Source organism: Hirundo rustica, chromosome 9 (assembly GCF_015227805.2).
Source record: "Hirundo rustica isolate bHirRus1 chromosome 9, bHirRus1.pri.v3, whole genome shotgun sequence".
Lineage (NCBI taxonomy): Eukaryota > Metazoa > Chordata > Aves > Passeriformes > Hirundinidae > Hirundo > Hirundo rustica.
Genome location: NC_053458.1, coordinates 8,076,454 through 8,099,042, shown reverse-complemented (window position 1 = coordinate 8,099,042; position 22,589 = coordinate 8,076,454). Strand labels below are relative to the sequence as shown.

The 22,589-nt window shown below is 43.4% G+C and overlaps 1 protein-coding gene across 1 annotated transcript in view; it reads right to left on the bottom strand.

Annotated features, from left to right (window-relative positions):
* Window positions 1-22,589, bottom strand: part of TRABD2B (TraB domain containing 2B) — a 267,155-nt gene that overhangs the window by 34,991 nt on the left and 209,575 nt on the right. The window contains exon 5 of the mRNA XM_040072920.2: window positions 9,875-9,965. Coding sequence (XP_039928854.1) covers window positions 9,875-9,965 — 91 coding nt within the window. The remainder of the gene's footprint in view (window positions 1-9,874; window positions 9,966-22,589) is intronic.

The following is a 22,589-nucleotide window of genomic DNA, read 5'->3' as shown; positions in this document are numbered from 1 at the left end:
GCTCTGGCATGGATATGAACTATAGCCTGTAACAGAGCTCAATGCCAACAGAAACCAATAACTCTGCTGAGGCTTTATTGTTTTTCTTCAGTGGAGGGGGAAAGTGTTTATCTGGGAAGCGTTTCACATCACGGACAATAGGAAACTGTTCAGCTTTCCACAAATAGGCTGGTGTGCAACTTCCAAGCACTCTCCAAAGAAAACTTTGGAACACTGGCCATGTCTTTCCAGCAGGGATTTCATGCAAAGTAGGTAGTGCCCCACATCCTTCATCCTGATTTATTCCTGCTTCATCCTCATCTCAATGTGCTGCGCTCACTTCAAACACAACACGAGGCTCATCTCTGAACGTGCACTTTGATCACGGGGGACTCCAGATTGGTACCGGCCCTTCAGACATAAATAGGGATGTGCTGTCCCAACAGAGGAATTTCTGGGACTGCCTTTATTTTGGCAAGAGTAATTTGGAAATGTGAAGCTGGGGTCATATGACAGGAGATGCAAATCTCTTGCCAGACAGGGCACTGGGTACTAAAGCACTTGGAGCCTGTCTGTGACTTTGCTGCTGAAGTGCTACAGGTTAGCAGGAAAATGTTACTACGCCTGAGTTGACTGGAAATCAATGGAGAAAGACTTCTGTGTGCTCTTTCCCACAAATGAGAGCACCAAATTGGGTCTCTTTGTCTGCAAGCTGCCAGAGAGAGGCACTACGGAATTGTGAACTGCTCTGATGTCCCATACAGCAGTAGGAATGAGAAATATCCCAAATTTACTCCTTTTGTCAACTCTGGCTCCCAGTAGGATGAAATGTTTTCTGGCTGAAGTGATGAAAGTCACTTCTTGATGCTGATGAGAAATTCTGTACTGTGGTGGGGCTACATGAGGCAGACAGATGTGCATAGCCAGGTCCACAGTGGCCACGAGGAGGTGAATCCTCCAGGTGCTTCTCCTGACCAACAAGAGCCTCTGACAGTGGCAGAAGATCCAGTTTTCACAAGCAGCACAACTGCATTACGTGTAGCTGCCTGTCTAAGCAAGAGGTCAATGGGGAGGCCCAGACAGTTCATTTTCTGCCAGACACTCCCTGTGCCCCAAACTTCCTAAATCTGCACCTATGAATCCTGAAACTGGATTACTGTAGTGGTGTGTTTTCAGCAATCATGATTGCAAGAAACTGTCTTTATTCAGGAAGTTCTTCCACCATATCACTTGAGAGCCACTGTACCTCCATCCATCTACAGCATCTGATCCATTTTTCCTCCCTCCTGTTTCTGTTTATAGGTCCATTTTTCATTCTTCCTGGAATGCAGAGCATTTGGGAGTGCAGGTGGGAAACCAAAATCTTTCAACACCCACTAATAGAAATTTGTTTTATTAATTAACTTTGTGGGGAGAGGAAAAAAAAAAAAAAAAAAGGGAGCTGATCCTCTGCTCTGAAATCATGAATCACTGTGGAAAACATGTCCTCTGAGGCACCTGAGGCCACTTCAGACAGAATGAGTGACTGAGCTGCTTCCTTGGAAAGTCCTGAGTCATCAAACACAGCAGTTTAATCCCCAGGAAATGGGAAACACATTGGCATGATGTTCACTTGCATGGAGCATGAGGTCCAGAGAAGGGTGAAACTCCAAAGATTCTGGAGATCAGTTTAGTTTGAGGAAGGATTTAAAAACCTAAATGCTTCTCTGAAGTATATCTGATCTGGATCTGGGTACTGTATTCCCAACACATGATTTCCTGGATGAATTAAACTCCTTACAAATTTTAAAGATTGCATATGAATTTACTCTGACTTCTCATAAAAATGATTCAATGGTCGTGACACAAAAATGCGTTCTGGCTTCTAAGGTATTTACTGTGACAAGTGCTTCATAAATTCCCCATCCTTAATTTACTGTTTTAAAAACTTATTCTTTTTTGCATTCCTGCTCCTTCTACTAGCACCTAACTAGGAGGAGGGGCTGATATTCATTGATCTCAGCCTGACTCTTCACCCTATTCTCCTAAAGGGACACCTACACAGTCATTTCAGAACCAAAGCTGGCTTGTGGCCAGCATGAAGTCAGCTGGCTTGGCTGAGATACCATGAGTTGTTAAAAGTGAGACCATTTTGCAGCAAAATGGGCAAGAAATGACACAAAATCACAGCCCATGTGTACATTAGGGTGACTTTCTGCTTGTGGGGGCAATCCAAAAAGGTTTCAGTAAATTTCACGGCTTGCCACAAAAAGGTTCATCCACAGGGAGTCATTTGGTCGTGCCATCAGCCACATAATTGTATTCTGGAGGGCTTCTAACCCCATTTAAACTCCAAAGAATGCCCTTATGAACACCTGATCACTCATGAAAGATGACACATGTACTTCTCAACAAAATCCTCTGTAGAACACTGCATCCTTGATGGTTTTTTCCTAAGGGACTGTTATTGAAGGAACTTTATGTGAAAATATCAGTGAGAAAAGTCATTGACTTCCTTTCTTCCTGTTCCTTTTTTAGGAACTTGTGCATTGTAAAGAGCTCCCTGAAAGCTAAATTACTACACTCATGCTGCATCAAGCAGCATTATTGATCGATTCACAGCCCACAGACACCTTGCTGAAGGAAAAGAAGTCAGCTCTGGATGTGGAAAGCTCTCTGTCCTCATGTGTGAGGTCTCTTTGCCTGACAACGTGATAGTGAAGGTAAGGAAAGTCGGCACTGCAAAGACAGAGTGACAGCAAACAGACCACAAACTTCCTCAGATAAACGACATCTTTCCAACCACACAATACCACTTGATACCTTTGTGCCCCTTGAGCTGTTACAAAGTGCAGCTGCACTTCAGCCCAGATTGATATCGCCTGGAGTGGAGGCCATCAATCCACAGGACAAGTGCAGGCTGAATACACAAACAAAGTCACACAACCTCACTGCTTCAATGCTGGGGAGGGGATGGCACAGTTTTTCCAAAGGCTTAAATGAGTGTCTCACAAAAATGACTATACATCTAAAACTTGATTAGCCACCTGAAACCAGCCAGACACCTCCTGTGAGTAAGCTGGGCCATCTAAAGATGCCCACAAGCACTACTCTGGAAAAGCCAAGCTTTTTACTTGGACTATAGAAGGCATCTGCACAACTGTGTGAACATACTCTGAGTTTTCCACCAATTCCCTCGTGGCTCCACACAACCGAAGATGGGAGAGGATCAGCAACCATCTCATATTTACGATGACCTCTAAAAGCTACTGGCACTGATGGAAGCCAACAACTTCAGTGCAAGCTGGATCAGCTTTATCTCTAATAACTATAAATCAAAATTTTCATCTCATACTCATGACCTGAGGTGAAAAGATCTGCATTAGAGTTGGCTGGAAGCAGAAAGAAGATGAAAAATCAGCTTCTCCTGTGGAAACAAGAACTGAAATTTGGCTAGGAAATAAGGTAAGAACTAGCTCTGAACTTTTGAAGTCTCCAAGGCTCTGTAAGTTTAGTATTAGAGAGTTTATGGAGTACGAGATACAGATCTCCTAAAACTAATAGGCTGCAGATCAGCAAAAAACCCTAGAAACCTTAGCACTGGCTTCAGGACAGCTCAGCGAGCAAGCTGCCCTTGAGCAAAAAGAAGCAAGCCCAGGTTTCCCCAGAGGCCCCCTTCCCAAGGAACAGTATTATATGGAATATGAAACAATTTTTTTCAAAAGAAACCAGAAATTTTGCCAAGGATAAAATCTGATTATACAGCAAAGTGAATGTCCCACCGGGAGAACTAGTCAAGCATGAAATTCCTGAGAAGTCCTGCTCTGTATTCTTACTCCAACACCATGAATCCTTCCCAGATTTTTTTTTTTTTGTAGCAAGTTGCTAGATTCCATTCTCTCAGAAGGTGTTCAGTGTCTAAAGGTAGCCTAAAGAATATGCAGAAACACTGTCCCTAAGTAAGGTGTCGCTCAGGAAGTGACAGGATAATTAAATTTCTATGGCTGAGAATTTCTAAGTTGACTTTGCTGCTCTACCACGTTTTGGAGACCTTTTTCCATGTTTTTCCCCCTAAGAGTTATTTTGGCTGGCTCAGGATTTGTGGCTGTTAGGTAGACACAGAGACAATTAAATTGCAAAGGAGGATATTTTAAAGGCATACAGGAACATGAAAATCTAATGTGCATATTTTCATGGCTAAGTATTTTAAACATTGAGTAGTCATATTCTCCAATGTTAGATGAGGCAATAAATTGCCAGTGCATGCAGATGAACCCCATTTAATCCCTATGCACCTCTTACTGTAAATTATGCTGTCAGAGAACGCCCCTAAATGATGGATTCACTTTTCTTCTCAGGGAAGGGAGCTAATGATGAGTATGATCCTCAGGCTCAGATGAAGTGAAAGATCCAAAGGTTTACAGGATGTTTAAGAACTGCCACATCCCAGTGGGGAGATTATTCCACCCACATTAAAAAAAAAAGTGCATTTTTCCCTCTATCAGAAGAGTTGGGACCCAGAATCTACCTTTCTCAGTTCTTTTTTCGTCAATTGATTCAGTTGTTTCCAATTAAAAGTGTCACAGCTCTTGTAATATTTTTTCTTCACTCGTGTATTTTCTAAATGAACTTTTACTTTTTCAGAGCAACTTTAACATTCTCCCTAACACATCCCAAAAACTAACAGCTATGCAGAGCGGAGAAACCCTGACCAGCAGGCACCAGAAAGCTGAAGCTGTCTAGGCATCCCAAGGAACTTGGCAACTGCTGGGAGATTCCTGAGAGTTCTGGGGGCATCCGTAATTTTCTGGGATCTCCTAAGCTGGGTTTACCAAACCGGGGCTCTGGGTAATGCCATGTCAAACATTTTTCCCAATTGTGCCATCACCTTGAGGGGGCCAGGGATCCTGATGGAGTGAAATGGCTGCATCACTGTGTGGATGGAGTGTGATTTCATCCCATGGAGAAGGAGAGAGCGTTCCTAGGGAGCAGAGATTTCCACCCTGAGACGATGAGTAGCAGAGCCAGGGTCACACCTGTAGGGGAAGGGAGGGAGGAAGCTCTTGGCTTCAGACAGAAGGACAGGAGTAGATCACAACAGCAAAGACACCTTTGTTCAACTGGGACAGGAAGTGTAAACGTAAGGAGCAAGGGTAATTAATTTCTCCAGCAGAGCTCTGAGAGTTTATAATAAACCCTGAAATTCTCAGACAAGCAGACATAAAAACTTTTGCTGAGTTCTTCGATTTGTCCTGAATTTCCTGATTCTGAAAGAAGACAGCACTGATCCCATCCTCGGAGAGAGCAGCCTGATAAAAATGAGCACTGCTGCACGTTCTTCTGGCCAAAAGGATGGTGTGCAGCACGTCAAGGCTTGGCACATGGCAGAAGTCAGAGCTGATTCTGAGAACCCAGCAACAGCAGAGTCATCACGGACACAGGTGCTTCCTGGATTGATCTTGCAGTTTGGCTGTTTCCAGTTAAATGTGAAGCAGCTGTGGCCCTTTATCTGCTCAAGTCACTGGAATCTGTCTAAGGGGAGACTTTCTCCCATCTCCTCCTCTCTCCCAACCCCAAGCATGCAGCTCTGCTTTCTGAAGACAGAGAGGAGCAGGGACAGCCAGTTGGCAGAACTCCACAAGAGAAAAAAAATGTTGTCTTTCTTATCTCAGGGCAAAGCAATGAGATACTGATTCAGCCACTAATTTTCCAATGCCTTTATCTGGGGACAAGGATGACAGCCAACAAAATAAGAAGCAAATATGAACGCTGCTGAAAGCTGTCACGCAAACAGATTCAGGACATTTCCCTCAGGCAACAAAATGAACAAATTAAACCAATGTGAGACTAAGTTTTCAAGTGTTTATGGCATTGTTCTGCATGATGAATAGAAGAGGGTTTCTTTTAGAGGAAGGGATTGAACTTTAAAGAAGGTGTTTTCAATAGTAAGCTGGTGGAATTCTGGAAGAGGCACAGGAAGGTCAACACTGGGCCACCAGGCAGATCAACAGGAGGAGCCAGGAGATTTCAGAAATCCAGTCAGTAAGAGCTCCCAAATAGCTCCACACCAGCTAAATGTACTTTATATAAACTTTTCTTTGCCAGTTCACTGATTCTGGAGCCATCAGACCCCTCTATGTCTTGGCTATCTCTTCAAGACAGACAAGATCTCACTTTATTTTTCCCCAATACCTTAGGAAAGGGAGGATTTGGCTCAAATTTGTGCTTGTCACTAGACAACAGAAATGTGAGACTCTAGGTATTCAGTTTGGTTGGCTTAAAGAGCAGCCATTTCACAACCCATGCTTAGCATTTTGGACAGAGGAAGCCAACAATCTTCTGGCTTTACCCAGTCTGTATGCAACTGAAAGCATAAACAACTTCGGCCTTTGTCTTATTTCACTCTTCCCAAGGCTATTCTTTTTTTTGATACATAGGAACAGTGCTAGTTATTTTCTACAGAAGGGATTCTCTTGTTCCTTCTAAGACCAAAATGGATAGCAGAGTTTAAACATCATACCAGACTATACTCCACCTATTTATGGTAATGCTGCTGAATTATTGGTGAACAATAAAGATCAGACTACTAATCATGTCAATAATAGTAATGATCATACTGTTCTGGGAACAGAGAGATGAAAGAAAACGACCATTTGCTTTTTTGGCAAGGCAGCCCTGGTAGTAAGTAGGACATAGCATAAGTGTTTTGCTAAAGTTACTTTCATATAACGGGGCTTCTTACTTAACCTGAGAAAAACTGTCCCGCAAATCACTGTCAAGGAATCATTGATATTCATCCAAAACCACTCTCAAATTCAATCTGATATACTTTCAAACATTCCTGTGTGCCAGCTCGAACTGTTCCTCTTCATTCTTCTGCATACAGTCTGTCCACAACCCTTTTTTTGCATTCCCTTTGCCAAAACATAAGCATGCAGCTGCTTCAGGTTTTTTTCCAGCCCTTGCATTTTTTCCATGTGCTGTCCACCCCCCCAAACTCCACATTAGAATCCAGCTGATCTTCCCTGAACACTATCCAATTTTTCAACTGTCAATGTCAGAATGCAAGGCCGTGGACTTGACTCCCTTATACAACTTATTTGGAAGTAAAGCAGAAATGTCTCTTTTGGGCTTGAGCATAGAGAAACACCTCCTCACGTATGGCTCCACAAGAATCAAGATCCTCTGTAACTTCTGTATTTAGTCAAGCACCTCTGTAACCTCTGTAACCCACAAAACAATTTCTGCTTCGCCAGTAGCTCAAAATTTGTTGAGACTGTTTGTTTATTCTGTGCATATATTTTGCTACTTCAGTCACTACAGCAGAATGGCTCCTCTTCTGGGCCTTTCAACTGCTTTTAAATCATTTTTTTAAAGGAAAGAGAAGAGTAGAAAAAGGAAAGCTAGACAAAAATGTGAGGTTCCTTAAGACACTCAATTACAGCAACATGACAATATAACATAAACATAAACAACACAGCAACTATTAAGTTGTCATGCTATCACAACATTGTACTGTGTTTGGCTAGACTGTCTTTTGCAGCTCACCCAGAAATCATAAAATACAAGCTATTCTATAAAAAAAGAGACAAAATGGTTTGCAGCAACCTCCTCACTTCTAAGGGGGAGCCCCAAGCACTTCTGATAGCTACAGCCCCAGTTACAGGAAAATGACAATACAATCCCTGATGTGCAGTTTTGAGAGTCTTTTTTCTTCTAAAGGCAGAAAGCTGTTTCCTGTGAATATATTTAAATACTCTTTATTCACAATTTCTATAGTTTTCTGCAGTTTCTGCACCTTGAGTAATTCAATCTAGTGGCAACTCTGGACTTTTTTGCCATGCAGTTTATTTTTCTCTCTTTATTCTCATCTAGAACTGGCAAATCTACCTTATCATCAGACCACAGGAAAACTCACAGAGCATCTAATCCTTATGGGGGACAACCATGTGTTCTCTCTCAACTCCATCCACTATTCCTGCACAACCTTTTACCCTTTAGTAAAGAGTTGTATGTTCAATGTCCAGAGCAGAACCCACTGGAATTAGGGTTCTAGTCCAGGCAAACCTGCCCAACACAATGTTCTGGGAACAGCAGTTGCCCAGGGTGGGATCATTCAGGACACACACATCGATCTAGGCAGAGTCCAAGCCCTCTTGCTTTCAGGTGCATTTCCCCCAGGGATTGGCAATTTTATGGAGGACATCATGAACAGGGGACACTGCTGCCAAGGTAGGGGAATGTGCACACAGAGGTGCCCCACTCTGCAAATAAGTCAACATTAAGCACTGGCTTTGAGTCAAGTTTCCTGCCCCATCCTTTTTTCAAGTCTGTGATGATGTGTACAGACACAGCCTAACACCAGAGAGCACAGACTATTCTTGGACCTCTCTCACACTACTGCATCTTTAGTTCTTCTCAAGGGCTTGCAACAGCCAATAAATTAATAGTTTCACAATTTCCAGTTGAAACACTTTTCATGGGAAGATGATACTTTTGACTAAATGAAAATTGCTGAAGAAAGTGTCTGCTTCCCTGAGTGGAAAGTTTCTTTGTCAGAAACCTAGGAATGGTACACCTCAGCTGTTCTGCTACAGTTTGCTTGGTTTTTCTGTTTTGCCTTTTTTTTTTTTTGGTTGGTTGGTTGCTTGGTTTTAGTCAAAAATTTCCAGCTCCAGACTGTTACAGTGTTTACTGCTCCTCCCTGCACCCACCACCACTTTGACTTTTCTCCCCCTGCCAAAGTGCTTCTTAAATCTCCTCTGAATATATGTTCTTCCTGGTGGTGTTTAACAGCCTTTTCTTCCTCTTTCCCCCATTGTTATTTAAGACGATGCTTTTATTGCTCAACAGATTCCAAGAAGCATTTAGGATAAATGCTCTGTCAAAGAACACTTATGTACAGTTGAGCCATATTATATTCTATATGAATCACTGCGGATGTTTCCCAAACAAGGTTAGATCAGCCAGATTTTCCAACTAGATTACACACAGCTTTTTCAGACATGGTCTGCTACCTCTGCCATTAATCCTCCTCATTGAGACTCACCTCGGTTTTGGACCATGTCATGTCTGCCCACCAGGGACAGGAGCATGCTGCTAACACTTTCTCCTAACGAGGATAACAATCCTATGACAGAATAGCCTTGGCTGAATTTTATCTGCAGAATGTAGGGGAAAGGCTGATTTTGCAAAGCTAGATCGTCTCTCACCAGCCCTCATGGTTTTATTGTCTGTGATTTCTTCAGACAGAGACCTCATTTAAACGGCCAGGAAAAAGAAAAGTCTACAGGATGAAGGAAGTCTGTTCCATCAGCTAAGGACAATTTTGTGCCATATTTTATTTTATACTAATGAAGATTGCTAAGAGCCTGTTGACCAGTCCTTCTTGCTTGCTTTCCTTGACGAGATAGATGGAGAAGCTCAGGGAATACTGAATTGCTCTCTACCCACCCAACACACTTTCAAAGGTGCAACTGCTACACTAAATGTGGTCCTTTAGGAAAAACTGAAATTCCACCTGAAGAACAGCAGCCTGACAGAGAGATCTGCAATGGAGAAGCAACAAAAACCCCACGGAGAGCAAAAGGAAAAACAGCTCTGGGGGGAAAATGAGCTGAACGAGATGTTTCTCTAAAGAAACCATGGCACTTCTGAGCTGGTATAATGAAGCAGCTGTGATATAAATAATGTCCCCAAGTGGAAAAAAACCACAAAAACACCAGCCATTCAGGCTCCATATGTTTCCAAACACACACAATGGATGCTTTACAATGAACTTTTTGTCTGGAAATTGGGTGGGAAAGGGAGGTTCTTCATCCACCTCCTGTACTAATGCAACAATCTTGCTTAGTCACAGAAAAAGGGAGAGAAAAAAGGAGAGAAAGTGATTAATAATCTGCGGGCAGCTGCTTACTTTCCAATTGGTTGTCCAGGAGGGGTGTGCTCCACTTCAAATCCTGCTTGTCTCAGTACATCAATCACAGTGTTGTTACCCAGGAAGTGACCTAAAATACAGGTAGAAAATAGCACTGTCAATCAAACTACTACTCTCGCTCACTTGAGTTTCTCTTGTTGGAACAGCAGCTTTGAGAGGCAAGGGTACCAAAAACTAGACCAGAGGAAGGGACAGCATACAGCCCAAACACTTTCTTCTTCCATTTTATTTATTCCTCCCTCCCCTCACATGGCCAAGGAACTGGGTGGATAATAGGAAACCGTTTCCTATTTAGGAAATATTTAGGAAATATTCTTATTTTCTAATATTTACTATTTCTAATATTTAGGAAATGGTCCTATTTCCTAAAATAGGGTTGCTAGTCTTGCCTCCCACTGTGACCATTTTTAGTATGTACATTGATTAATTAAATTTCCAATATGGAGATCAGAATGACCCTGCAGTGGCAAAAGCATATTCCTAGGGCTTTGACTCATGAAATGGAACAACTTACAACCCTGACCACCACTGTTCATGGACATCTGCTAATGAAGAGACTCTGAAGCTGCTGTAGCTCGTGTTCAGCTCTTGTCTGACTAAAACCTCAGTGATTCAGGAACTGCCTCATCAGCCATTCAGCCACCTGCACAGCAGGGCAGGGAGGAGCTGGGATAGTAACCTTATCTCTCCCAGCACATGAAGATTTAGTCCTGTAATTCAGGGCTCTTTGTTAGAAGTGTAAAGGTCACATTCCTATTCACAGAAGTAACAACGAGCCCAGTAAGTATTGCAGTGTGTACAGGCCTTGAAAGAGTTTACTTAAGGGAGTCCTATACACTTGAATTCTGAACCAAATCCCACCGGAGTCAATGGGAGCCCTCAAAGGGCTTTGGGCACAGACTAAATAATGCAGTGTAATCCAGCCAAAGCTTTCAGCTTATTGTCAGAGTCCCACACTGCTTGCAGGATGGGTTGGATATATAAAGCAAGGAAGCAAGAAGTCCACAAACAGGTTTATTAAAATCCACACAGCACTGTAACCTGTCTCCAACTGCAGCCATGACTGACACTGAGGAAGGACAGAACAATCCTCCTCCATTACATCCATTAGCTTCCAGCTCTGCAGCGCCTGGCGAGAGACCCATTTACACCCAGGTCACTGCATCTCACTGCCAGCTCTGAACACACCAGTCCACCAGGAATGTGCTCAAGCCTCCATGTGCTTTGTGGCATCTTGGAGAAGAGAGTTCCACCACGGTGTGGGGTGTAAGAACTGACTCCTCTGGATTGCTGCTGCTGCTTGGGAGAGCGTGTGCTTGCCTGAAGCACAGTGAAAGTGTTTGCAGGAGATGTCTCTGACTGCCTGGCCCCCCAGCAGAGCCAAAATGTTTTGCACTGAAAAAATCCAAGGCAGGCAAGATGTGCCTGAGTCCCCCTCCAAGGACACCGCTGTGCAAGGAGCTGGGACAGCCACCAGCAGAGTTATCCCCGGGATTCTTCGCCCACACTGCACGAAGTCCTGATGAGTTTGAGAGCATTCAGCCCCCAGGATTTGCTCAGCCTGCATCCCTCTGCTCCTGCTGCCAACAAGGGCGCTAACTCGCCTCAGTTGTTGGAATGATGTAGCTGTATGGCTTTGAGTGCAACTTGCAAGCGCTGGTAAGAGCTTTTAGCCAAAAGACATTTCTTTAAATGATTAAATGTACATTTGCAGAGCCCGAGTGTGTTCCAGGATTCCTCCACTTCCTTTTAAGAAAACTCAAAATTTGATTTTCCCCTTTCTAACTTACTTATAACAAAAGCCAAAGCAGCAAAGAGCAGTCCCAAAAATGTGTTATACACCCTCAGAGATTCAAGAAATGAGACATTTGTGAATGATTAACTGGATTTGATCATATCCTGTTTTTTTATGCAGTGGCCAAGGCAAACAAAGGTCCCCATTCTGTCACTGGCAAAGTGACACTGAGGAACCAAAGTCAAAGGTATCAGAGTCCGAGATGTTTCCGAGTCCACTTTATTTTCCCTGAGCCAGAGTCTTAAATGCCAAAAGATTTCTTAATGTAAATAATTGTCCTGAATCCAGCAAATCTTTGACAAGATGACAGCACAAGAGAAACCAATTTTAACTCTTTTAAAGCCAGCGGAAAAAAGCAACTATGCAAAAGCTCTGACTTCTCACCCACAAAATGGTACATCTGTCAATCATGTCAGCTCCTCAGTAGAACCTGCAAGTCCCTTCAAGTGATGGATGAAGACCAAAAGATGACACTTCCTGGACTTCCCATTCCTGCCCGCTGTGTGGAGACCATGCTGAAAGCTGCCAGCTGCTGGGACTGGTGATCTGCTGTGCAGCATGGCAACAGGGCTTGTTCTTTTAATTTTGCCTTTCCTAACTGGAAGGAACACCAGCTTCCATTAAAAACCCCTCAACTTCAAATTCTCAAATGAATTAAAATCTTAATTACAAATATCCATGTGAACATCATAGTTATTTCGTTGTATGTCCACAATCCAACACATACTAATATATTTTTAATGCTCCACTTTAACCAAGAGAACCGAAATAAAAATAAATTAAAAAATCAAAACCAAAATCCAACTTCGAGCTGACCCCCAAACAATTCTCCATTCCACATACATCAACAGAGCCCAAAACTTTAACAACAACTAGGAAATGGCATGAGCAAGTCTTTGCAAAACTTAACCTTTAGACTCTGCTTAAAATTTACCTGTTTGTATTTTCCCATGTACATCTGGGTAAATTACCACCCATCTCACCGCCAGCTTGCCCTGTTAATATATCCTCTCCACCTGACTGAAGATTTCTGACTTTGGCTTACCTTTTCTGTTCAGTCAGAATTCACATATTAAGGTTGGCTTTGTGTCCACCTGTCCATTTTACATCATGGTAACGCTGCTGTAACCAATTCACGCACGCCACACACACACAGCCTGGAATCATGTCCTACTTTAGTGATTGAAAACACGAAATTATGCATGCTGAGACTGACATTTCCCAGCAGTGATCCATGTTATCCCACGGCAAGGAGTTCCTCAGGATCAGAGATGTGGAACAGGAAGGTTTAAGGAAAAAGGTGGCACTTGAGAGGTCCAGTGTACGTAGGTAATGTGAATCATGAAAGGTTACAGAATTCCTGGAAGAATTAACTTGGCCTGCCTCCTGCTGTGAAGTCCATCATAATTATCCTTTCCAGTTTTAAAATCCAGGAAAATCTTCTCTGTGAGAAATATCTTACATAAAATAGCGCTCCCTAGTCAACCACAACTTGAGATAAGTGTTCGCTTGTTAGATATTGACAACAACAGAATACTTTGACAGCCTGTGGCATGTGATGAAAACAAAATAACCTGCATATTAAGAGACAATTAAGCTCAGCATCAGTTAAAAACATAAAATTGCTGCCTCTGGTTGCTCACATGTGTAAGTAAGGGTATGCATATTCTTTATAACATCAGTGGATTCAATTTTTATTTATGGATATAAAATAAATCAGCTTTATATATGTATGTGTGTGTGCATGTATGCTTCTGCTTAAATATTTTAAAAATTTCTCTTATTGGCCTGGGAAAAACCTCAAGAAAATATAACTACTGAAAATTTAGTGCATCTAGAGACATATCAGACAGGTTAGAGAGGCAAGGGAATGATCTTGCATTTCCATCACTATTCCCTCTTCAGTCTAAACCTGAATAAACCATTCCTGGAGTATTAACCAAATTTATCTTGACAGCTGATGAAAACTGGATCCGAGAGGTCAGAACATCAGCTGCCTTGGGAAATCCATGGAAGTGGAAAAGGAGACAAAGCAGACATAAAAGATTTTCTACACAGGGACCTGAAGAGAAAGTCTGTACTTGGGCATGGAGATATGCAGAGCAGCCACTCCTAACAGTTTAAGATTATAAATGCCCAGGTGTGGATGCAATCCTTCCACTCTCTGAGGGTAAGGAGACATTCATGGGATTTGCTTGAGGACAAGACCCAGTGCTAAACACAGTCATTTTGTAGTTTGAACACAAACACAAACACAGTGGAGTGGTCAATGTGGCTGCTGCTGCACTTAAGGGGGGGTTTCTTAATAAATTTGATTAGACCAAGATTATTCTCCTTCCACTCATGTCTTGTTTTTTTGAGACAAGGACCTGGAGACAGTGGAGGAATACATTATACAGTGTGGTTGCTAACATTAATCATAGACCTTCCACCCCTGGTTTGTTTTTTTATTTTTAATTAAGAACTGTGCTTTGCACTACACAAAGCAGATCCATGTAATGTGTTTCCTTATCTCCCAATTCATTCTTCACTGGAACAAAGAAAGAATAAACCATCAATTAGGAGTTTGTTTTACTAAAAAGTATGTAAAAAAATACGTGAAATATACATGGTTTCCTTAGAGCACGTCCACGCAAACACACTGCTGAAAGAATGTGCGTTCTTCCTTTCTTAATAGAATATCCTGAGGCAGAGAGAAAGACACTTCTCAACCAACTCTTGACAATAATTGACCACATAAAGTAAAGCTCTCCTTTTCCATTTCAGACTTCCCAGTGACCCTCATCAATAACCTAAGCATCAGGTTGCATCCCTCAAAAGTTAGGTGAACTTGGGTGTTCCTACACAGAAAAATTATAACCGCGTTTTGATGACAGAAGCAGAAAAAATGTTTTTAAGCAAATGTAATGTACTTTATCTAGGTTTAGAGATCTACTGCAAATTACTTTGTCCATTTGTTTCGCAATTCTTTGTTCCACGGCTTAGAAGGATAACGGGGGTACAAAGGAGCAGGAGATAATTCCCTCACAAAGGACCTCCATTGCCAGAGCCTTTGAAGTTGTGCTAAGAAAGCCTTGCTAGCCATTAGCTGACACACAGCAGAAATCTGAACTGTTTCCATGCACACTACAAGCAGAGCTATTTTCTGCACAATTAGTCATAAAAAGGGCCAATGTAAACTGTGTCGGGAGGTCTCAATTCTTTACATTCTCCACACAGTGAATCAGACATTATGTATAACGTTTTGTTGCCATTTAGACCTTGGGCTGCTCTGCAATCAGGAGGCGGCAGCCTCTATTCCTCCCTCTCCCTCGATGCTGATTCTCAAGCCCCTTGGCAGCACCACAGTGTTTATGGTAGGAAGGCTTCACAAGAATTAGTGTAGGGAAAAATGCAAAGGGCTGAGAGCTGCCCCTTCACAGCTGGGGCAAATACTTTGTGGTTCCTTTGCCTGTTGCCTCCACAACTGCATCTCCATTTCTCTTACTCTACAATGGTCAAAGCTGAGTATTTTGGAAGCCGAAAGATGAATTTGTCAAGATGAGGCTGTAGTAAGGAGCTACAGCAAACACTCCAAGCAGTGACTTTTACCTGAATTTGCTGATTTCTCCACTATAGCATTCCAGTCTGACGCAGATGTCTCTGGGTAACAGCAGGAAGTTACTGGGAACCACATGCCATCACACATTACTCTCTTCTGACATGACAGATATTCCAGACCCATGGTAGGGAATCAGTTTTGTGGATAAACCCTCCAAATTCTTAATTCCCTTTCACTCCTTGTCCAGTATCTTTCTTTGCTAATGAATGACATGCTTTAAAAACTGGAGGCTCTTCAGCTTCCCTCATGATGACCCTCACTGCTAGACAATTGATCCTCTTTGTTCTTCAACCATTTTCTTCATTGAAATCTCACTCTAGGGATAAGGATGGTCTTGAATAAGTATCTTGAAAGTACTTTGACAAGGAGCCAATGCTGGGTTTGTGCAGATCTTGCTTTTGCAAGCTGGACCAAGATGAATCTGAAAGATTCCCCCAGCCTGTGTACCTCTCTGATGTGAAGTGTCTTACCAAGCAGCGACACCAGGTAATGGATTAGGTGGGTGATACGCAGCATCTAGGCATGAGTATGATGTTAGGACAGCCTGAATATTTTGATTTTAAATTCTACTGATAACATGAACAAATTTCATCCTTGTGGGTATCCAACAGGGAAATTTTCTGGAAATGGCTTGAAGGACCCTAGTCTACCCCAGTTAGTATCAAATAATGTGAGCCACACCATGCCAGAGGATGAGACATGCAGCCCTATCACATCACACCAGAGCAGATTAACAAAAGCTACCTAGGGGCTGGTCAGGCTTGAAACAAGAGCTCCTTGGGCTTTCCAAAGAGAAAGGGACTATCAAAGACCCCACCTTGCAGAAAAGTCTGTCACCCCAGGTTGCTGGCTTTTGCTCTGCTTCAGGGCACGGTTTTGCACTTGGAAATTGCAGCATTATGCAAAAAGCTGTGAAGGAGAGCTGGAGATGCAGGGAATGAGCTTTCCTCCTCCCCTGTTTGGCAGGAGTGTCTGAGCCCAAAAGCATGCCTTAAAAATACTCTGCACAAGCCATGTGCAATGGTCTTGTAAAGCAGGCTTTCATCATAGACTCCTTACATCATGCCACCCGTTCTCCAAGCAGATGGAAAAATCATTTTCCCTCCCTTTTGATGTTGTTATCCTATGCAGTTGTGAGGAACTGACTCATAGCCACTTTTGGACAGTCACGGGATTCAGAGCAATAACACATAAAAAGCCAAAGCGTGCAGCGTTTCCAACGTCCAGCAATCCTCCCATGGCTCCCCTTCATTCTTTTCTTGCATGTAATCACCTCTCTCCCCTCTCACCCGAGTGCACTTACAGAACAAGCTCTGGAGAAAGGCCACACCATAGCTGGAGGGAGAATGGAGAGATGAGGGGCCAAAATTTGAGGGGGTTATTCCAGATTGACGCCAGGCTAATAGAGCACAGATTTGTGCCTCCCTGGGGTGTCTCTGAGATCTGCAGTGCAATTCTATACTTGGAGCATCTCAATCTGAAGGACAGACAGATTCCCACAGACTTCTGTTTCCTTGCTGCCCCCAAGTATAATAAACACCCCCATGTCTCTCCATTTCTGATCTTCCTCTCTGAGCAGCCCCTCTGTTAAGGGTATGGAGCTATTGTTGAGGCACTAAAATGTTACACCATGGAAATCCCTCTCCAGAAGCACCCTGGAGTGCAATGCACACTCCTCAACAGGCTCAGCCTGAGGTGGGACAGAGCTCACCAGTTTGGAGCTGTCTCCTTGCTGGTATAGCCCTCTATTTCCAGTCCCACTGCAATGCCATAATGTGAGCTCAGAAACTCAGTTTTCTGCTGTCTTCAAAGTCTTGGAGCACTTTCCCTAGCAGACTTGCCCTAAACATATGTGGTAAACAACAAATTGATATTTTTTGTGGGGGGAAAAAAAAGCTCCACTTTCTTCCAAGTCCAAACCAGCTGTTTCACTTGGGCTAAGAAAAACAACACGAGCAAGAGCTGAAGTGAGTTCACCTCCTAAGCATCTCCTCTGGCCTCTGTGTCAGTTTGTAGCTGCCTCAGACATTTCCAAATGAAGTTATTGATCTGTGCTAGTGAGTCTCACTGGAGAGGATGGCATCTCCACAGAGCAATTCATTCCAACATCTCAAATACTAGGTTTGGGAAGAACACAAGCAAGCCTCTTTCCATTGACCACGTGAGCTTAAGGGGCTCTTTTAGCCTTGGTGTCTATCAGACAGGGCACGGTGGCCCACCAAGCCACCCTGCTACTGGCCAGAAGCTCCTCAACACTGCACACATCCTTCTTCATCATTCCCTTTTCTGTCCTGTTCCCCACCTTTCTTTTCATGCAGAGTTTGCACAGGACAGGGAGCTGTGTTGATCAGGGCTTTGGTTGATTATAGGGCCATTCGGGCTATTTCATATTCTTCCTTCACTTATGTGGCATTAGAGGAGTTTTCCACATAGCACAGGTCCAACACAAGGTAACTATTTCAGGATATATCCTTAAAACATAGGATCCCTTGAGAGTCAAACAACAAAGCCTGAATATTTGAAGTGTTTATTCTGCAAAATGGATTGGTTGTGTTTGCTGGTATGAGCTGCACCAACCTACCAGGGTAAAAAAATATGGAGGAAGAAAATTATGTGCACAGGGCTGGAACAGAAGTTTGATTTACTTTGTCCCCAGGTTTTACTGTAAGTAAAGGCAAGGCTTACTCAGTCTAGACACTGCACAGAGAATGGTTATTGGCATTTCCCCCTCTAGCAGAATGCCACAACTAGGTATGATTTTCTTTTTTAATTTTTTTTTTTTTTTTTAAGGTGCATGCTCCTCACTGAACCATACTGTTGGGAATATACCTTTCTACACAAGCGTGTGACTGGAGGTGTGTCCCAGTCATGCAGCTGCGTGACAGGGAACATGTCTCTGTGTCCTTCATGGGACCCTGTCCAATGGACAGGGTCAATGTACAAAATCTTGGGAACTTCACCATTCCTAACACTGCAGCAGAAGAGAAGGAGACGAGTCTGAGGGAAATCTAGAGAAAACCCAGCATCTCTAAGAGTCTTCCCAGGGTGCTGGAGGCATCTCTGGTCAGATCCCCCAGGTGCAGACAGTCTGGTGTGAAAATGCACTGTCATAACATTCTTTGCCAGTTGTCATGAACACCTCAAGCAGTGAGGAAATTGGTGAGGAAATACAGCCTCTTTTTTTACCCAAGGTGCCTTATTAGTGCACGTACAGCCTTGCTGAAGTAGACAACCCTCTCCCACCTGAACCACAGCTATCAGCTCTTTCCACGGAAGCTGCTGCCAGCCCCCTGGACAGCCAGTGCAGGGCAAGCAGCCTCTGAGAGAAGTGTTTCATATCCCATCGCAAATCCCCTGAGCCATCCCCAACTAGTCTGGAATGCACACGGACCTGCTTGCCAAAGCCAGGCAAAGGTCGGCGTAGGGGGGAGAAACTAGATTCCCTAACTCCTGCCTTCTTTGCAAAGGAGGTAGCTGTGCACATAGTACTAAACCACCACAAGGACTTGGTGGAGTCCAAGCTCAGGGCAGCTTTGGGCCTTGGAAAACTCCTCAATCAGGAAAACAGCTTTTAGCAAGCAGAGTATCTCACAGAACTTGTGGAGGCATCTCTGAGGCACAGCAAGGACCAGACCATGTGGGACCTCAGCTGCTCTCAGCACACAGCCAGGGTTAGGAAATGCAGCAGCCGTGCTTGACTTTGACAAAGGCTTCTAGCAGGTAATAAGGAGGCTCTAAATAGCTTCTTATAGGAAATAAATAGGGCTGAGGGCCGTGGTCTGTCATTGCAGGCTCAGTAGTGAGATGGACTGTTGAGTCTGTCTTTTTTTAGCCTCATGGATGCATTTGGCTCCTACAATATACTGTGACCACAAGCTTGGTGTGAAACTGCACTTCACTATGTTTGTTTTGAACCTGCTTCTCCCAGTTCCTCTAGTTTGCACAAGACAGCTCTAAACTGAATTAAACAAAACTGTAAACTGCTCCAGTGTGAGATCACACCATTCCAGGAAAGTTAGTTGGGGGCAATGTCTGCCGAATCTGTGAAATTTCTTTAAAAGACTACAAGATGAGCTGTCATTTCTGTTTGAAAAGCAGTTTGAAAACCACAAATCAAAGCTCCCAGTTGGTAGGACATGGACCCTTGCTTGTTCTTCCTGGTTTTAACCTCTCAGTCAATTATTCGACAGACTACACTGCTTTCTTCATCTATTTCAGGAGCCCCTTTCTGGTGGTTTATTTGGATTGTGGATGTCTCATAAGTGAAAAATGTGGTGATGCCTTAGAACAAAACGGAGTGATTCCTCAGCAAATTGCCAGCCCCCTGGAATTTATGGACACAGGACAAACTCCTTGCTGGAGCAGAGAGTACTGTTGCTTTCTACCCCCAGACACAGAAACGGTTTCACGAGACTTTTTTAAAAAAGGAAACTCTTCAAGGAATCCAAAACTGAGCCCCTTAGTCAGGATTTTTTTATCTATAAAAACTTCACATTGTTAAGACTGTCCGTTATTCGTTTTCCCAGAAAAATCCAGCTGGCCACTGGATGTCACTGTTGTTGCAGAAAAACACCCTCGAAAGTTCACAAATGAGGCTGTGAGTAAGGTGAGCTGTCACCCCAACCTGGAAATGGCCTTTTCTCCCAGGTTAATCACTGCAGCACCAGTAGCATCTGGAGGCTGCCCAGCCAGTGCAACACTTGGAGGCAGGACACCCTCGATGGCCTTCATCAGCAGCTGAGGGCAGGTCCTCCAGGGAGCTCATGGACCCCGATTCACCTGTGCCCAGGTGTGTGACCCCTCCTCTTGCTGGATCCGCTCTGGTTCTGCTGAGACACGTCCCTGCTGAGCACAACAAACCCGACCTGGCCTCCAGTTTGGACTCAACCCTTTCTCCTTTGTCATACAGAGGAGCACACTGCAGCAGGCATGATTCCAAGCTTGTCCTTGATCATGGATTAAAGGCAATTACATGTAGCGCTGCTCTGTGGTTTTAGCTGGCGCTGCTCTAAAGGCAGTTTGGAGCAGCTGCACGACTTGCAAGGGTTGAGCTAATTGATCCATCAAAAACTGCTCTGTGCTATGTAGATCATGTGCCATCTCACAAACTCCACCAGGCATCTCCAAATCCATTCAACCACATAGCGGAAACCTGCCCTAAAAGACCATCCTCAGACTTATAATTCAACTAAGGATTCCTTTGCAGCATCATAATGAGCCTCGCCAGTGCAGGCAAGGGGCTTTTTCAAGGAGTGCTCTGAGGCCCTAGACTGAGGTCCTTCCCACAGAGGGAAAGCAGGAGAAATAAGCCCCAGGAGTCCAAAGAACACTCTCAGATTGGGGTCAGATGCTGCTGCTGCTATGGCATTCCAGGAGGTGCAAACTCGGACTTGTTTCCCACCTTACTCTCCAAGCCCAAGGCTTGCAGCTTGATTAATGCCTGTCCTGACATTGGGAAGCAAACCCCTAAAACAGGGCAGATCAAACCAACAAACTCTTGCCCCTAAGGAGAAAAGGAAGGCAGGAACACACTACAGATATTTGTGAAGCGATGAATACGGTATTACAAGATCCTAAGATACACATGGGGTTGGAAGAGATTTAGAGCACCTACATCTGGAGCTCTGTCTCCTTTGAAATGCAAAGCATGCCAAGGAAGTGGAGTAATAGAAAACGGGCCAGAAAGTACCCATTTTAGTGCATCTAAATGTCATAAACCAGGATCAGCTCTGCCTGGGCAAGATGGATCAGATCAGCTTTGACACTAAGGATGTTGGTATAAATTAGAAAAAGGACCTCCAGAGGACACTGACAGCATTAGGAAATTCCATGGCCATGCATTTTCTTAATTATTTTTTATTTCTTTAAAAGCAAAACAGAAGAAAGAAATGCTTCGTGAAGGACAGACAGTCCTTTGGCTAAAGGTCCTGTGGTGGAAGAATGGGGAGTTTCCAGCCGGCAATGGCAAATGCTTTACCAGAAGGGTCAGTAAATCTTATCTGTCAGAGAGACCATCTGTGCAGTGGGAAAAGAACAGAACATAGTCCTGCAGATGTTAGAGATTCTCAGCGGCTAAGCTGCTGTATGAATACCTATCACAACCCAGCAGAGATGAGCTTCATCCTGCAAATGCTTCCATTTGTAAGCCGGGCATACAAACAATTGTCTCAAGCCCCACATCCCCATGGACAAAGGATATCTTGCTCACAAGTTTAAAATTTAATTGACTAAAAGTCTTGTAAAGCTGTATTCCTCAAGTACTAATTCATATATGCCATGCCTGTTGAGAAGTTCTTCTTACGACAAATTTAGTCCCTATTAGACTATCAAATGTGTCTCCACATTCCACTCATTATTAGTTATTTTTGTGAGTTTCACCTACACAGATCTATTCTCAGCCACACGGCCAAACATCCTGACTAGTTTCAATTTAGGGGTTTTTCTTCTATATAAATACACAAAATTTCTATATACATCCATGTTTTGAGCAAGCAGAAATATTTGATTTGAGTCCCCACTGCAGTACTCTGGTTTTACATTGGTATAAACAGTAGTGGTTTTCACTGTTATCTCCTGCTGCCCAGCTGTTAACACTGGGGAAAAGGAGCAACAATGAAGGCAAGCATAATTTATCTGAACATTCCCTCATAATATTGGCCCAGGGAGCAGACTTCTAGTGAAACCAAAATGAGGGAGATTCAGTGCTCCTGTGAAGTTTTCCTGACACAGCTGTCCACTCTGACACACCGTCACATTCAAAAGCTGACTAAGTTATTATGGAAGTTCAGAAACCTCAAAATATACACAAGAGATTTTGAAAAACATTGTGGTTGTGTGGGTTCGAGCGTGCTTGAAGAACATGCAAAAATCCAAACAAACAATCCCCGCCTTCACCCCTTTCTGTTAACACACGAGTGTGTGAGCACACCACCAAACTTGCAATTTGTAGCCCTGTTATTCACAGCGTTCATTAAAGAATAACAGCCCCTGTTTGAGTATCACGAGGCAAAATTGTTCGCATATGTGGACCAAACAGACACACCAAGGCTGCACCCTTATGGTTTGTGAGTGACAAGTTTAATAAGATTACACTTGATCTTTCTCTTAATAAAGCTGGATGACATTCAAGCAAAGCCTGGGGTTTTTTTAATGGTACATTAAGGGAACCCAGAGTTTGGCACAGCTGGAGGCCTGAACCATCGAACAAAACTTGGCACTGCCAGCATTCCCTTATGATCTCAGACCTCACATAATGAATATTTATATCTATATATACAGACACGTACATATATTAAATA